General features: G+C 47.3%; 1 protein-coding gene and 1 long non-coding RNA gene across 3 annotated transcripts in view; one reads left to right on the forward strand and one right to left on the reverse strand.

Moving 5' to 3' along the window:
• Window positions 1–3,686: 3,686 nt before the first annotated feature.
• The window catches only part of LOC126539614 (uncharacterized), a 99,727-nt gene continuing 85,554 nt past the window's right edge, over window positions 3,687–17,859 (reverse strand). Inside the window, exon 3 of the long non-coding RNA XR_011891027.1 lies at window positions 3,687–4,353. This is a non-coding gene — a long non-coding RNA (uncharacterized lncRNA). The remainder of the gene's footprint in view (window positions 4,354–17,859) is intronic.
• Window positions 8,463–17,859, forward strand: part of LOC129386932 (uncharacterized) — a 69,236-nt gene continuing 59,839 nt past the window's right edge. For both annotated transcript variants that reach the window (XR_008614259.2, XM_055075402.2), the window contains exons 1-2: window positions 8,463–8,738; window positions 13,079–13,220. Coding sequence is in view for 1 of the 2 variants with exons in the window: in XM_055075402.2 (XP_054931377.1) it covers window positions 8,537–8,738; window positions 13,079–13,220 (344 nt within the window). In the remaining variant the exon portion in view is untranslated. The remainder of the gene's footprint in view (window positions 8,739–13,078; window positions 13,221–17,859) is intronic.

Raw genomic sequence — 17,859 nt, forward strand, 5'->3', positions numbered from 1 at the left:
ATGCCCATGAGATTGTCGTTCATTGCTTCAACACTAAGGTCCTCTTCCTGAGTTAAAGCCGAATACCTGTTCTGTAGTTTGATCCGGAATTCCTCTAGTTTCCCTCTTACCGCTAACTCATTGATTGGCTTCTTGTGTACCAGTTTCTTTCGTTCCCTCCTCAAGTCTAGGCTAATTCGAGTTCTTACCATCCTGTGGTCACTGCAGCGTACCTTGCCGAGCACGTCTACATCTTGAATGATGCCAGGGTTCGCGCAGAGTATGAAGTCGATTTCATTTCTAGTCTCACCATTCGGGCTCCTCCACGTCCACTTTCGGCTAACCCGCTTGCGGAAAAAGGTATTCATTATACGCATATTATTCTGTTCTGCAAACTCTACTAATAATTCTCCTCTGCTATTCCTAGAGCCTATGCCATATTCCCCCACTGACTTGTCTCCAGCCTGCTTCTTGCCTACCCTGGCATTGAAGTCGCCCATCAGTATAGTGTATTTTGTTTTGACTTTACCCATCGCCGATTCTACGTCTTCATAAAAGCTTTCGACTTCCTGGTCATCATGACTAGATGTAGGAGCGTAGACCTGTACAACCTTCATTTTGCATCTCTTATTAAGTTTCACAACAAGACATGCCACCCTCTCGTTAATGCTATAGAATTCCTGTATGTTACCAGCTATTTCCTTATTAATCAGGAATCCGACTCCTAGTTCTCGTCTCTCCGCTAAGCCCCGGTAACACAGTACATGCCCGCTTTTTAGCACTGTATATGCTTCTTTTGTCCTCCTAACCTCACTGAGCCCTATTATATCCCATTTACTACCCTCTAATTCCTCCAATAACACTGCTAGACTCGCCTCACTAGATAGCGTTCTAACGTTAAACGTTGCCAGGTTCAGATTCCAATGGCGGCCTGTCCGGAGCCAGGTATTCTTAGCACCCTCTGCAGCGTCACAGATCTGACCGCCGCCGTGGTCAGTTGCTTCGCGGCTGCTGGGGACTGAGGGCCGGGGTTCGATTGTTGTATTCATATAGGAGGTTGTGGCCAAGTACTGCACCAGGGTGGCCAATCCTGCTCTGGTGAGAGAGTGCGTTACCGGTTCTGGTCACCGGGATCAGGCCGCACTCCAGGCCTGTTTGTGCAATTTTCTCAACACACGGTTTTTTTTTTTTGTATTTTCCGGTGGAGAATAGCGCGGCACCGGGATTTGAATCACGGTCCTCTTGCACTGGAGACGGATACTCTACCGTCCCCGTAGGAGTTAAATTAAAAATTAATTTATGGGGTTTTACGTGACAAAACCACTTTCTGATTATGCACGCCGTAGTGGAGGACTCCGAAAATTTCGACCACCTGGGGTTCTTTAACGTGCACTTAATTCTAAGTACACGGGTGTTTTCGCATTTCGCCCCCATCGAAATGCGGCCGCCGTGGTCGGGGTCCGATCCCGCGACCTCGTGCTCAGCAGTCTAACACCATAACTACTGAGCAACCACGGCGGGTCCCGCAGGAGTTGTACGCCTCATTTAACCTACAGGGGTGCCCTACTTGGTCAGTCAAGGTGGACCAATCTGAGCTCGGTTATATCGCATGGATGGCACTCGGCTAGAGATCCTGGTATTTATGACCTGCACATGTGAGTGAGGCCATACATATTTGAAGATATATATGTTTCTTTTCTTTTTCTTTTTTTTTTTTAGGGGGGTTCCCGTACAGTGATAAAATAAAGGAAAAGACATTAAAAGAAAGAAAAAAAAAGAAAGTAAAAGGGGCGGAAAAAAAAAAAAGGAACATAACAGGTGATTTGAACTCGTGACCCTTCGATGTTGCCCGGAAAGATAGCTCAGTCGGTTGGTTCGTCAGGCCCCAGGCTACTTTCAAGCGCCACAGCTCCTCCTCCGAGCCTCACACTTACGTGGAAAGAGACTCATGTTGTCCGCGATAGTCGGTTTTTGAGTTGGAAGGCATACTTTCTAGGAAAAATGGCCGCTCAAGGAGAAGAGCGAACTCGAGCGGCTTTAGAGGCTAGGAAAACTGCTTTAAAATATTTAGACTTGAGGGAAAGCTTTGTTAACAAACTATAACACGGCAATCAGCACTCGAATACGACGAGAGAAATTACTGAGACGTGGAAAATTCCCTTGAAAAAAAATCTGGTTTGCTAGACAAATGCTCGTATGTATTGAACCTCTTAAAAGATGAGGGGTGAAATATGCGCTCACCGAGAGGGCATCTTCAGCACGAGACATCCACAAGGCACCTTACAGAGATGTGGAGAGCTTCGCGGCCGGAACGAAGCATCCCTTCTCCGCCGGCCAAGAGGGGGAAACGTGCTTTGCGATCGCTCAAGGTTGCGCGGACAACGCATAGCTCTAGCGTCTAGGAAAAGCTTAACCAGGTGCGATGGCGGCACGCATAGCGTGGGAAGCTAGCCGCCAGAATAACTATACCAAGGACTGCTGCTGATGAGGGCGAAGTACCTTCGTGTAATTATAATAACCCTAATAGGACTACTTTCGAAAAAAAAAAAAAGGAAACGGCCCAGAGGGCTATACTACGAGAGCTATGACTGATAGTTTTCTATATATATATATATATATATATATATATATATATATATATATATATATATATTCATCTCATCTATGGGATCGCATTCGCGCGCTGTTTCTTTGTCTCTGCGTGTAGTACAGTTAAGAGAGCCAGTTTAAGGGCGGAGAAGAAGTTTAAGGGCGGAGAAGACAGAAAATGGTATTGGCACTTAAAACCCCCTAATTTAGCCAAAATCACCATGGCAGCTGAACGATCGCAGCACTACATTTGCCTCTACTCAATTTAAGCGGAAAGTGTGCTTATTCCGCAAAGGATGTCTTTGAATTACTATGCAATACCATTTCGTGCGTCTTTCTTACTATATTCCCAAACGTGCCATTTTAATTCCCGCTCTGCAAATTACGTACGATTGAGTAAATAAGAAAATCCAGATAAATGACCCGTTCGCTACGCTCTCTCTCTGGGGAGTCGGATGGGGGAGTGAAGCAGAGGACAGGAGTTCACGTTATTCAGGTGCACTTGAAAAGTGCCCATTGGCTACAGTCGGACACCCATGTCTGCTGTCTCTCGGTACTCCAGACGCTATCGTGAGGCCTTCCCGACTGATGAGGTCTAACTGCTGAGTAGACCGTTGATCGGTCTACTCGAACAATATTATCGCTTGGCGCAAACAAGGAACGACGGAAGCGAACAAGGGGGAGCGACAACTTTCGACTGTTTATTCTCTATTGCATAATAGCCAACACATACACGCAGGCGAATGCACAACATACAGAACAGCTTCAATCGCAGAAAGTTTTTTACAGCCGGCTGTGATTAGGGTGTTGCGCGATTGAAGCTGTTCTGTGTGCTGCGCATTCGCTTGCGTGTATATATTTCATGTTATGCAATAGAGCATAAACAGTCGAAAGTTGGCGCTCTCCCTTGTTCCCTTACGTCCTTGTTTGCGCCAAGCGATCATATTTGTGGTCTACTAAGCAATATGAACCAACTAGCCCAGCAACGTGTACTTCTGGATGATGAGGTATAAGGCCAAGCTCTAACTACACTTACCCACGTATTCTAGAACGTTCCTCCCCTCAGCCCTCCACCTCAACGATGATGATTTATTGGCATCCAATTTGAAACGACGAGAGGGGATGGAGAGTGGGGCGGCAAATGTTATAGAAATCCATAGTGTCCACATGAGAATTATTTCAATGTGCTAATAAGCTCCTTTGTGTAATACGTGTGACGTGTCCTAGCGGTCCGCGGCGCGAATCCAGCAGAACCGCCTCTGGATGCTGGCCACGATCGCTCATCGCGATGCAGGTCGATGCTACATTCCGTGCCGATGCTGAAGCTGTCTTCGCCACCTCGTCGAGCGCACTTGAGAATAACTGCAGAGGGTGAACCTCCATAGGAGGGCCACCACGTCCTCAGGCGTCGGTGGCCGGCACAACCAGGTCGTCCTCGTGCTCGCTTTCTGCGTCACTGATGCAGTCAGGTTCGCCAGCGCTTGACTCTGCCGGGACAGGTCCCCCTGCGAGCGGCGGCTGTGGCGAGGAATCCCCAAAACGGTAACCGTCACTGATGCTGGCTTTCGCGGCGAAAGCCGTCTTCGCGCCATCTAGATATGTCTGGAGCCGGGACCCAACCTCGTCACGAGGCACGGCTCGGTGCGCAAGGAAAAAAAGAAGCCGGACTACCACTAATCGCGCTCTGATGTTCAGCCGAGCTGCCGGGTGTCGGTGCCCCTGGATGACAGCAACATTGCCTGCGGCTAGAGCGCCTCGCCGTCACCTTGTTGCTTGCGGGACGGCCTGCATCGAAAAAAAAGAAACACGAGGAACTGCCACCGCCATCCTGCACGCACAGCGAACCTCGCCAAAAGCACAGCCGCATAATTTGTGGACGGAATCGCTGAAGTGCCTGCCGCTCGATACAGGCACAACATTCCTGTCGAACGGCATTTGAAATCTCGTAGTTAGTAGCCCAAGTGGAGGCATTCATCGCGCCTTGTCAAGCAAGAAAGTTCACAAAAAAAAATTGAAAATCATTATTTTAACTATTGCCAAACAAAACAGTTCCCTTGTAGGCAATTTGACATACTGTATACTTCAATGTGGGCTTTTCTTCTGTATTAAAATATATTAATTCGTGACTTTACAGATAAGTGCTTGTGCCACAAGCATTAGTGGACCCGCGTGCGCCCATGGGCAGCTTTTATGTCATGCAGAATGGCGCTGGTGTGGTCCGTTGTTTTTTTGCACGTTTGTTCAAGCGGTACCATGCGCTTCACTTCAAATATCGCTTGAGTTAGCTCAAAACCTCGGCAAGCATCTAGCATCGGTAGGCGTACCATGCATCTGGACGCTGCTGCATAGGACGTACTGCATCAGCCGCGACGAGAAATGCAGAACGTCACACAATGTAGCACCGCGTAGTGTTGTTCTCCCTACAGTTTGTGAACACGCTACATGCGGTAAAACTGGAAGGTTCAGATGTTTTTAAAATAACATGTCGCAACGCTGCCTCGCCTAATAGCTGTTAGCTGGAATTGCTGATTGATGTGGTTTTGCCCAGAATTATACTTAAATAATATTGGGAGTAGGGTTTGGACAGATTAATATCTGACTGTTGGCCTTACTACATTTCCTAGCAACAGAGCTGGTAATCTTTTGCTTATAGCCCTTTAACTATTGGGGGAGTGTATACGAGACCGCTGCTATACCCTATTCAAACTGACCTCACCAATTCACTATTGCTTGAGAACAAAACTTCACAAAGCTACGCAGCATTAGCCTCGGTTCCTGCCCGCGAAAATACATACTATGAAGCGTGCACGTATGAGCAGCACAGAAACAGAAAACTCCGCATGGTGGAGTAGAAGGCCAGAGGCACTTCATTTAGGGCGACCTCTCTGCACTACAGTTCCTCAGTCTGGCAGTGCTACGGCGACGAGCATAAACAAGCAAGTTTTTTTTTTTTCATTTCATAGCCGGAACCTAACCTTTTTCATGGGACTCTGCTTCTGCCTGGTGCCTGAGGAAGTGCCGGAATCACGAAAGCCTCGCTTCGTGATGCAACCAGCCAGACGGGATTCAGTCGCCTTAGTTGACAGTCTCGATCACCGGGGGCATGATCTCTTGCCATTACCGACGTGCGAAGGCGACGCCTTGCGTCAGTGAACTGCAGTTATATCTTTACACGACGCATGCATAATGGCGACCCGCCATGGCAGTAGGGTAAGCACCTTTAAGATATTACCCCGAAATTTAGGCACAGGCAGTAAAGCACAAAAGCGGCGTTTATGGAACTATGGCCCTTAGCTTGCTTCCTTATGCGCGCTGAAGTACAGTAAGCAAAACAAGACAGGATGTGAAGACAGTATTCAGAGAACGGCGTCCGAATACTTAGTACCAGTTATTGATGGTGTGAATCCTAGGCGAACTGCGTTAGTTAGCAGGGGCATTAAAGATTAAGTGGCTTACTTGCTGGCCAAAGTGTAACGTATCCAAACAACAACACAGGCTTAGCTTTCTACCAGCCATTGCAGCAATGAGCGAAAGAAATGCAATGTATTCCGAAAAAAGAGCTATATGCGTTACACCCGCCTAACAAGTTAATCCTAGGAACTCGGCACATATCACTGCAGCACACTTACTTGGTCTTAGGGAGCCAGTAATGTTTCCGACACACATGTTCTCATGCATACTGTTTGGCTACGACGACACCAACAGGGCTCCCTCCGCTGTAGAATTGCTCGAGAATTATAGTAGTATTGCAGCTCGGCTGCCTCAAGTGTTAAATACTTTTAAATGCAAGCCTCAAACAGTCTTAAGCGGCCACTACGGGTAGTGACCGATAGCGACTGCGTCGAACACAGTCTCAGTTCATCTTGACAATTAATCTCACATTTCAACCGGGACGCTCAAATCACTTTAGTTATCATATGAAATTTGCCCCTTGCTACTACCGTTCTTCTCTTTAGTCACCTAACAGTTTTCAGTGCACGCGCACTGCGGCTCCATTTCGAAGAAAGGGCAATCCTCGGCTCACTTGGTCATGCGATTTCTTGGCTTACTATCTCATGTTCGCGCAATGTGAAGTCTGTTTCGAGAGCAACTACTTGTCTTAATTACGCGTTATTTTTTTTGGCGATAGCGCCGTGATTTGGGTCAGGCGCGTATCACCGCATTCCGCGATGTAAAAACGTTTATGGCGGTGAGAACCGCCGCATTGGTAGCGAACAGATAGCGGTCAAAGCTGCGGGCACCAGGACGCAGCCTCCCAGTGTCGTTTGCAGCAGCGAATGGTGGCCTCCCAGATTGTGCCGGCACGTGTTGCGCTCATGTGTGTCAGTGTGCCTATTGCACCGAGTCAGCATCTGTGAACGGAAGCTAGAAGCGCCAGGCCTGCAGCCCGCGGCAAGCGACCTGCAGGCGCGTACGGCCCGCGCCTTCACGAAAACTTGTCTAGCCAACACCACGGCCACGGAAAGAAACTGATGACGCAGAAGCCCAGCAACCAATAAAAATGAAAAGGCCAACGAATGAAAAAAAAAAAAAATACGCGCATACCGCGCATGCATGCGGGAATTGGTGTAAGAGAAGCTTTCGTTACAGCTTGCGTAAATTGACGGTCATTTACATTGTGGGGTTTTACGTGCCAAAACCACTTTATGATTATGAGGCACGCCGTAGTGGAGGACTCCGGAAATTCCGACCACCTGGGGTTCTTTAACGTGCACCTAAATCTAAGCACACCGGTGTTTTCGCATTTCGGCCCCATCGAAATGCGACCGCCGTGGCCGGGACTCGATCCCGCGACCTCGTGCTCAGCAGCCCTGACGGTCATTTGTGGCGATATTGATGCATCTCTGCTTTTTAGGCGTGCTTGAATAGGGAGCTAGGAGTTGTCCCCGTGCTGGAACTTCCTCTTCAATAAAAAAATTCTAGTGCCCACGTCCGAATCCAATCGACGCTGCTCGGGGGATGTTAACCCCCAGGTTTCAGGGAGAGAAAGAAATGAGGGTGCCGCAGTCGCGTATAACGCGCCTAATTTTGCGGCGTCTATAAAAAGACCGAGATCGACGCTGTGAGCTGTCTGTGATGAAAGTGGGCTTAGTATGGATTGAATTTCATCTCTCATTGGATTGACCTTTGTATAAAGAAAATTCAAAAATAGTAAAGTGTGCCACTAAAGCAAGTTCACGTTAATTACATGTTACTGGCCAGGAAAAATTTGTTAGAAACATAGACATATAGTAAAAGAGCTTCTGTTCTGGCTTGCATGGTCACACGATTGCTCCGTTATGCTGTTTTGGCGGTAAGATCAAAATGTGTGTGCCGTAGCAGTCACGGCACTGCTATCCTGCTCAAACTTGTGGACGAAATTTATAGTGAGATCTCCAGTGGACAGCGTCTTTCCCAGCTCCTGTGTTTGTTATTGCGCCCAGCATCCTCAAAATACCAAACAGAACTGATTGGCACTCGCTATCTTTACTGCCACCATAAAACAAGAACACCAATGAGGGACGCCAAAGTAATCCGTGTGCTCAAATTTAATTCGGAGCCGCCCACTACAGCGTGCCTCGTAAACAGATAGTGGGTGCTAAAGCGTAAAATCCCTGAATTTAATTTTAATTCTGGCAAGCCTGACCTGAATTAAGGAGGGGTGCTAGTAAATACAGAGGAGCAGGTTTTAATGCAAGAACGAAAAAAAAGAAGTGCATACGCTACAACTTGCGGAACACATTCTTCACAACATTTCGCCAATGGCCTTGCATTATCAAAATGGGCCGCGATAACACTGCCACTGAGCTTATCGGCGCAGTAGCATTTCACTTTGTTGACGTTCAGCCCATGCCCAAGGAAAACGAGGCAAATAAAAAAATAACTGAAAATGGGGGGAGGGGGGGTGACGAATGCGCCTGGGCAATTTTGACGGTTACCGACAAAATACCCGTCGAAATTGGCGCCTTTTGTGGGCGTCCGGCTGCGAATGCAACCCACCGTTTGGCTGTTTATTATTGCCGTTTTAATTGCTGGGATATTTACGCGAGACGCAGACTTAATATCAACGAAACAGAAAGTGTGTGAAGCAGGACTGTTGGCGACAAACGCACGGAATTTGGCGCCCAAGCGAGGAACACGAGGCGGCAGATTCCGTTCCCATCGTGGAAGGCGAGGCTTACGGCGAAGTGGTAAGTCAAGTTTAAAACCGTTTTCCGTGTCAACACAGCTCGAAAGGACTTCAAGGGGAATGTATTTCTGAGCGTCGCTGCCGTAAACCCGTCCGCCTCAGTCGTTGAAATCACTGGCACCAGCTAAAGCCTAGCAACATGCTCATGACCCAAGTGCTATACATTGAAAATTGCGATGAAACAAGCAGATTTCATGATGCAGATGAATAATAAATGCTGGCTTTCTTGCAGAAATAGAAAAATATATGAATTTTATTTGTGGAATTGCATGTAAGTCAGCCCCAGGTAGAATTTTTGTAGAAATACTGATGTGCTCAGCTGAGGGAAGCTAAGACAATGAAAAAGCGGGCTAAGGAACAGGCATCTGGCTATTCTAGCGTCGAGTCTAAAAAGTAAAGAAGGCATATGCTGCTGCTGCTCATGAAAGGAAATCACTTACTAGTAATGAATAATGCTCGTATGAATAGGCCCGAAAGGGAAACAAGAATCGGAGTGAACATTGTAACAAAGTTGATGTATTAGGTGTATCCAGTGAGATCCAATGACATCAGAAGAGAAATAAGTACGCTCTCACGGAAAATGAGGACAAATTTAATAGATGATGATCTGGCTAAAAGAAAGAAGAAATTAGGACAATTACTACGAGACACACACAAAGGTTTAGTACAGGACTTTCAAGCTGACATAGAGGCAATCAATTAATATAATTTAATAGGCAATAGCTTGAAGGTGTAGTTGAGCCTCTAGCACAAAGACGGGAAACGAGAAAATGGTCCCAAGCTAGCAAGGACCAGACAGAACGTGAACGCTTTGCAGCTCACAGATAACGTCAAGTTCGCTGAACTGCTAAAATCATTCAACGAGAGGAAAGTTAGTGTAACAGTCGAAATTGTAATATAGAAATGTAGAGCTTGGGCTGCTGACAGGAACAAGACCTATGCATTCAAAGATATGCAGGACAGTGCAATCGGCCATTTTATACATACAATACAGGCAACGAAAGAATTATACTGTGAACTGCACAGTCCGTAGGACACTCGGACAGCCGTGACCACGTATAGTCGCAGATAATACATTCAAGTCCCAAGCATAACTTGGGGATTTTGCATGATGTGTCCAGATATATTGTTGGGTGAGGGCTACACAGATATTGTGCTCGAAAATTTCGCGACCCTTTGTACGACAAACGGGAAGACGGAGACAAAGAAATACACGCAGGTGACACGATGCTCTGTGTTTCATTATGTGTCTTCTTAAAGTCCACACTTGCTTCCTGGAACGAGTGATCTAACCTGCTTGGCACCGGTACTCAGTGACTTTCATCGCGCGCATGAATGACGGGAACACCCTCTATGAATCTCTGGTTGTTGAGGTGTGAAGGCTAGCTGATGATTTTGACTGAAGCGTATTTGATGTCGGTCAGTAATTAGTGGTCGCTTGCTAAGAGAGAATGTAACGGAAACATGTAACACTAGTATCCCTTACACAAGGTGTCCCAACTATCATGCACCAAGATTTAAAAATATGTGCGAATGCCACGTATACCTGGAGAGAAACAAGTTAACGTTGTTTGCCGTCGCTTGGAGATACTCAGATTATTTACTTCCTTGCATTCCACCTAAAGAAATAATTATTGCTAATTAATTATTTGTCTGTAGTATTATAGATAAGTGTCAGTGAGGGAATTGTAGAGCAACATAAGAAACTCCCGATACAGCCTTCTATTGCTCAATACGTGCTACATAACAGTGTATTTCCGAACATGAAAGAAGCCCGCGGATACACGTAACGTGCCTTGAGGGGCCAGTCACCAAGCAATTTGACATGGCTGGTGTTTCTGCCGCCGTAGCAGCGGACGGAGCACCCAGCACAACGTGCGCGTGCGTGTTTAAGCCCACAATCAGCTTCATGGATGAGCTGTGTATATCTCAAAATTATTTTTACGAGTGTCCCCCAAATGCAACATTCTGCCTGCAATTCTAAGCTGTGGTTTAGAAGCAATGAGTACAGTTAAGAAACGTACGCGACGATCGTAACAACGTGGGCAGCGTTCTGCTAATGAATACGCTCTGCTGTTGTTTTACCAAGCGTTCGAATCCTTATCTAGAGCTACATTGCGCGGCCACCTCATTTGTTGAACGCGGTTTCGACCCACGAGTAAAAAAAAAAAAAAAAAAAAAGCTTTGGTTGGTAATATAGCGGCATGCCGTGCAGTGTGAATATAACTTTTCGATTGGTCGACCGGCCGCCTACGTATTGCGCGAGCGTCCGAAGCAGTGGTAGCTGCTCGGTTATTGATGTGTTTCTTCTTAATAGCGCATGCGGTATAGGAATCCATGGTGCTATCGCGGCGTTAGCCAACGCTTTTCTTTTTTAGTGGCACGAGAATTGAGTGACTCTTGTTCCTTGCGCAGCACTTCCGGTTCACCTCCTGAGACGACCGGGGTGGAAATTCCAAATAAGAAAAAGTATAGTACAAGATCCATGGGTTTCGTTATATAGACGCTATCAGAGCATAAGTTTAGTTACAACTTGAGCTAATGAAGTGACTTGAATAATTAGAATTTATTAGAAATCACTGAGACGACCGGGCACGAAATTCAAAATAAATCAGAAGAAAATTTTAGAAAATTGTACAGTACAAAATTGGTGGGTTTCGTTATAGATACGATATCAGAGCATAAGTTTAGTTACAAATTGAGTTACCTAAGGGTCTGGAATAGATAGAATGATTTAGAAATCACGGATTACCGCACATCAAAGCACAGAATCGTAGATTTTAGAGACCCGCCGCCACGTGAGCACGTAATTGGCGAAATTCCGGGAAACCCGGAAGTATAACGTGGAAGTAATGACGTCGCACACCATAATACGGTGACATGATATTTAAGCGGCTAATCAATGGAAAACAGTTGCCTCCTAGTTCGGTTCGTGCGTTGGGTTCGCCTAAAGTATTTTTTTTTCTTGTGAAAGATGGCGACTAAATCGGGCTTTCGACCACTATAAAGAAGCGTGATTCAACCTTTACAAGCAGCAAGAGAATGGAAATAATTTTTCTCGTTCCGTCTTGTGCAGCCCAACCTCTACGACGCACTCCCCCGTTTTACGAAAATTTCTTCCTCACACATGGTCGTTGCATTTTTTATGCGATCTTTGGATATGGCTATTGCACAGTAAACAGGTAGGCGCGTACGTGAGACCAAAGATAAACACGCCATCGTTGTCCTTTTATAGTTGTTCGTCCCGATGTGATCGTTACTTCGTGTCACGCCATCGTGATTGTTCTGCCATCTTTATTCACTCGTGGTCCTTTCTTTTTCTCTTTTTATCATTATAATCATCATCAGCCTGGCTACACCCAGGGTAAAGGCCTCTCCTATACTTCTCCAACTACCCCGGTCATGTGCTAATTGTGGCCATGTTGTACCTGCAAACGTCTTAATCTCATCCGCGCACCTAACTTTCCGCCGCCCCCTGCTACCCATCCGTTCTCTTGGAATCCACTCCGTAACCCTTAACGACCATCGGTTATCTTCTTCCCTCCTCATTACATGTCCTGCCCATGCCCATTTCTTTTTCTTGACTTCGACTAAGATGTCATTAACTCGCGTTCGTTCCCTCGCCCAACCTGTTCTCTTCTTATCACTTAACGTTACACCTATCATTCTTCTTTCCATAGCTCGTTGCGTCATCCTGAATTTAAATAGAACCCTTTTCGTAAGTATTATAGTCATTTCATCGTAACCATCATGCAGATGTCGTCTTCATGCATTCGTCGTCTTAGCGTCGTCGTCCCGCAGTCTCAATCTGGTCGCCTTCATATCATGGTCATTGCGTCGACGTCACGCATTTGTGGACATATCGCCATCGTGATGCCCTTTTCACCATTGTTTTAGCTTCGCCATTTGATTGGCGTTATGCCAGCGTTGTCATTTCTTTGTTTCGGCCCTCCGTTACCCGAGGGATCCACGTGATCTAGGCGTTTTCCTGTGAAAATCTTTCCAAGTTCGATGTTTGTTCTACACTCGCAAATGGTCGTTAAACTAGAACAGCCGTTTTCGCAAGCGCCTGTGAAAGGTTTGGTTAAAGCGAATTCCAGAGCACAGATGATTCACAATTTTCTTCTGCAATAGTTTCCTTTCATATAGCAATAACGAGAAAAAGAAACGCTAACTTTTGCTTACAGTATCAATGTAATATGAAACGAGTGCAAATATTGTTAATTACGCAATATTCACTATCCAAATCTGTTTTCGTTGTAATTTACCTTCGATTATGTGTGTAGGATTCTAGAATTTCATTATTCGCCGAGCCCTAGTGACGAATTTTCTGTTTTGCAGCAACTGGAGCAGAGAGGAGGTTTCCTGGATCAACTCGAAGAGCACAGGCGTCACAGCATGAAGTTGAGTACCAACGCCACTGGTGGCGAACTTGGGGTTCATTGCAAGCGATTGGGGAAGGAAAAGTGCAACGAAATTTCACGTGAGTGAAAATTCTTAAAGACAGACCGCATAGGGTCGCACTTGCGATTGTGGCAGTAGGCCACACGTAGCCCCCCTTTCCCCCCTCCCCCTATTATTGCTACATATGTTTTTATGGCGCTCCGCTGTATTCGCCCATGACCGAGGAACGCAATTGATAGTGTGATAGCTATCGCTATTTCTTCCGCGGAGTTTCCCAGTAGTCTGTCTCGACAGAACACTAAAGGAAAGTATTAAGTCAAGCTTTCAGTACGACTGAAAGGTTGGGCTTCGGTAATAACCAATTCATGGGTTGTAGCGACTAGGGAGCCTTTATAATGTAGAGAATGACCAAAATGGGAAATTGGAGGCGTACCACCTATTGCGGTCTATGGTACCTCTCATGTGACGTCAGCATACGCTAATTCACAGAGAGCGGCATAGGGCCAGGTCACATGATAATTACGTCAGCTCGTTCGTTTTGCACGGTTGCTTCAAATCAAGGAGCAGCTGCGGGACTGGGACTGCTTCAATTGCCAGCGTCAATTTTCAACTCAGCAAAGTGATATAAGAGCACACAGAAAACGTTGACAGAAACTTTGACCTTCATTTGGAGTCACAAATAAGGTCTACGGTACAAAGTCGTGTAAGGGCCACACCCCGAACTTGACAGCCCAAAATTTAAAAAAAAATGAGGTAACAGAAAAGCAATCGCGTTCAATGCTTCGATGCCACGGGCACATAAACTTAGCTTGAAGAAACTATTATTACGCCATGACCTACAGAACACCGCACGTCGAACATCCAATCAAACATGACATATATATGTGCATTCACCAATGTGGTCGTGCGTAGCAAGACTATAGTGATTGAACCAGTACTAAGCACTCTGAAATGAAAGTGTCATATTGAGTACGCTGAGGATTAAATTTAACCAAAGCTAAATGTTGTTTGTTTGTTTTTTCTGTCGCCAAGGCAAGACAAATGGCCCATTGAGGGCAACAGAGCGCAGCGAATGAAGCCAGCAGATATTCATTGTATGATAGCGAGTTCGAACACTGTCTTGATGCGAAGTATCAATATTGCTGATATCGTGAAAATGTCGATAAGTTGTGTGTAGTGCGGCGTATATGATATACTATAACGATAGCAGAAATGGTGGTCGCGCTGGAGGAAAAATAAACGATGACGAGGTGTATTCTATGCATGTTAACTATGCTCAGTCGCCTAGCCGACGTCTGCGCATGCTCAGTGCTATGCAAGAGTGTCAGAACGCCGTCTGGAACAGGCTGCAGACGATCTGGCTGCAAGTGCGGTACGCGGCACTGATATTTTTTGTACTAATAAGCTGAACATTGTGTTCGCGGGCATGGTCACAGTGTTTAGGTTATCACAAGAGTAAGTAGACGACGGTGGAAAGAAAGAAAACATTTCGCTGCTGATCTTGGTAAACGCTCATTTCCTTGCCATCGTACACATACACACACTTTTCTAGCCGACGGTGTTGCCTCGTTAGCGTGCAATAACAGCATACATGTATTCTTCGAAAGTCGTCGCAAGATTATAATGCGACGCTTGCCTTCACCTGACCACGGCGGCCGCATTTCGATGGGGGCGAAATGCGAAAACACCCATGCACTTAGATTTAGGTGCATGTTAAAGAACTCCAGGTGGTCCAAATTTCTGGAGTCCCCCACTACGGCGTACCTCATAATCAGAAAGTAGTTTTGGCACGTGTAACCCCATAATTTAATTTTTGCCTTCATGCTAGAACGAGGTTGTCGGTACGATCTCGGCCACTGCGGCCACGTTTCTATGTAGGCGAAATAAAAAAGAAAATTGGTGGGCGATTTAGCGATAAGTGTGACGAAAGTGCGCTGGCATTATGCCGTGCTTCTTTGAGGTCCTGGATCCACGATCTCTCTCTCTCTCTCTCTCTCTCTCTCTCTATATATATATATATATATATATATATATATATATATATATATATATATATATATATTGTAAGCACTATTAACGTACTTCGTCGTTTTCATTTGTACATAGCCATCATCATCTTCCCTCTTCTTCGACTTCTTCGCGCGTGAGCTGCGGGCGTTGCCTTTTTTGGAATAAACAGCGCTGGACAACTTGATCGGTCTCGGTATTATAAAGTGGTGGAGGTACGTCAAGATCCCGACGTCCTCTCGCGTTCCCGTCCTCCCTGGAGCTCCGTTCCGGTCGCCGCCTGCACCCAGCTACCCCTACAACAATGGACACTTCCAACCCCGGCCCTTCCGGCGCCTCTAACCCTACCACACCGACGACCCCGCCTGCGGCGCCCTCTTGGACTGTGACGAGCCCTCAGCGCGATCCCCCTGTCTTCGCGGGACTCCGCGGTGATGACGTAGACGATTGGATCGACCACTACGACCGCGTGAGTTCTTGCAACAAGTGGAACGACACCCAGAAATTGAGGCACGTCGCCTTCTACTTGACCGGTGTTGCAAAGACGTGGTATTTCAACCACGAATCCGACATCGCGGATTGGTCCACGTTTACCTCGAAGCTGCGGCAAATCTTCGCTTCCTCGTCTGGCCGTGCAGAAGTCGCCAAACAGAAGCTGGGAACGCGGCGCCAACTTCCCCAAGAGTCTTACACCTCATACATAGAGGATGTCTTGGCTCTGTGCCGCCGTGCGAATCCTAGCATGACGGAAGCCGAACGCGTTCGCCACATCTTAAAAGGCATTGGGCCTGTCGCATTCAACGCCTTAATCGTGCAAAATCCGGCTTCTGTCCAAGACATCACTTCAACGTGTCAACGCCTCGACGAGCTGCAGTCTATTCGTCTTCCACATGACTGCAGCGATCCTCAGGTTCCCCATTCTCCAGATCTACGTGCTCTTATCCGCACCATCATCCGCGAAGAGCTTCAACTACAAGACCTCAGGCGTCCACCTGCTGCCTGCGCCCCAACCCCCGCTTTCGACTTGCGCGAGGTCGTAAAGCAGGAGTTGACAGCGATGACTACACCCATGACGCATCTTGCTCCGGTAGCGCGCTCCACACCTACCTACGCGGATGTTGTTTCGCTACCCACCCCTACCGTGCCTTCCGTGCCTACTGGCGCTTCCTATGACCATTTGGCTTCGATGGGAACCAGAGCACTTGCTGCGCCATCGTACCCTCAGTGGCGTCCCCCTCGTCCAGTTTGTTTTTACTGCGGTATACGCGGCCATATATCTCGCTTCTGTCGCCGGCGCCAGCAGGATGAAAGGCGAGGCTATGCTGAGCACGAAAGAGACTGCACTCGCCGATCAGACGACTACTATCCCGGACCGTACTCGTCCCCGCAACAGCGTTCTCCGTCTCCACCAGCTGCTCCCAATCTGCCTCATAGTTCCCGTTCGGCCAGACGTCGTTCCCCATCCCCTTACCGGCGCTCTACATCACCGCTTCGCCCCACTTCCCATTTTGTCGACCAGCACTCGGAAAACTAACTGTTGCAGTTTTTGGAGGGGAAACTGCTTCTTATCGGTCTTCAAAAATTCCTCCTGTTCGCCCGGCCAACATGCTTTCTGTGACTGTCAAAGGTGTTCCCGCGTCAGCTCTCATCGATACCGGTGCCGCCGTTTCTGTTCTTCGGAGTGATCTGTGTTCGCGGCTCCGTAAAGTAAAAACGCCTTATCTTGGACCTATTTTGGTTGGTGCTAATAATGCATTCATTCACCCTGACGGACAGTGTACTGCTCGTGTTCTCATCGACGGCATACGCCACCACATCGAGTTTATCATCCTTCCAACGTGTATCCATGAACTTATACTGGGTTGGGACTTCCTACATTCTGCTTCAGCCGTCATTTCATGTAGAGAGGAAGTTGTCCACATCACGGATACAGAGCTTGAACCTGTTGCGGACTCTTCACTTTCATGCGTGAACTTGACCATCGCTGCCGACTACGTCCTGCGTCCTGGTCACGAAGACGTTATAGCCGTAACATCCAGTCAGATCGCCGACGGAGACGCCCTAGTCGCCCCTTCTTCCCGCTGTACTTCTCGCGGAATTCTCATTGCCACCTGTCTCGTCCGGTTTTCACGCGGCCGCGCCCTTCTGTCTGCTTGCAACACGACCCCAGATCCTGTGATGCTGCCCAAAGGGATGACTGTGGCAACCCTCGCCGACACTCAACCTATCTCTCTAGTCGCGCTTTGCCCTTCTTCATCGCCAGCCCCAACCTCAGGTTTGGATGATTCTTTCCCTCCTCCAGCCGTTCTTGGTTCTGACCTAACAGCCGCGCAGTCCGAAGCCCTAATGGTGGTCTTGGCAAAACACAAAGCCTGTTTCGATAGCTGTTCCCCTGTGTTGAGCCAAACTCCTGCGGCTACACACCGCATCGAAACCGATGGTTCCGCTATTATACGACGACGCCCCTATCGTGTATCGCCGTCCGAACGAAAGGTCATTGAACAACAGGTTGCTGACATGCTTGCGCGGAAGATAATACGACCTTCATCTAGCCCATGGGCGTCTCCCGTGGTCCTGGTAAAGAAAAAAGATGGCTCAGTTCGCTTTTGCGTGGATTATCGAGCGCTCAATAAGATCACACGCAAGGACGTATATCCAATACCTCGAATTGACGACGCTTTGGACACACTACAAGGGGCGGAGTATTTCTC

Source organism: Dermacentor andersoni, chromosome 11, assembly GCF_023375885.2.
Source record: "Dermacentor andersoni chromosome 11, qqDerAnde1_hic_scaffold, whole genome shotgun sequence".
Taxonomy (NCBI): Eukaryota; Metazoa; Arthropoda; class Arachnida; order Ixodida; family Ixodidae; genus Dermacentor; species Dermacentor andersoni.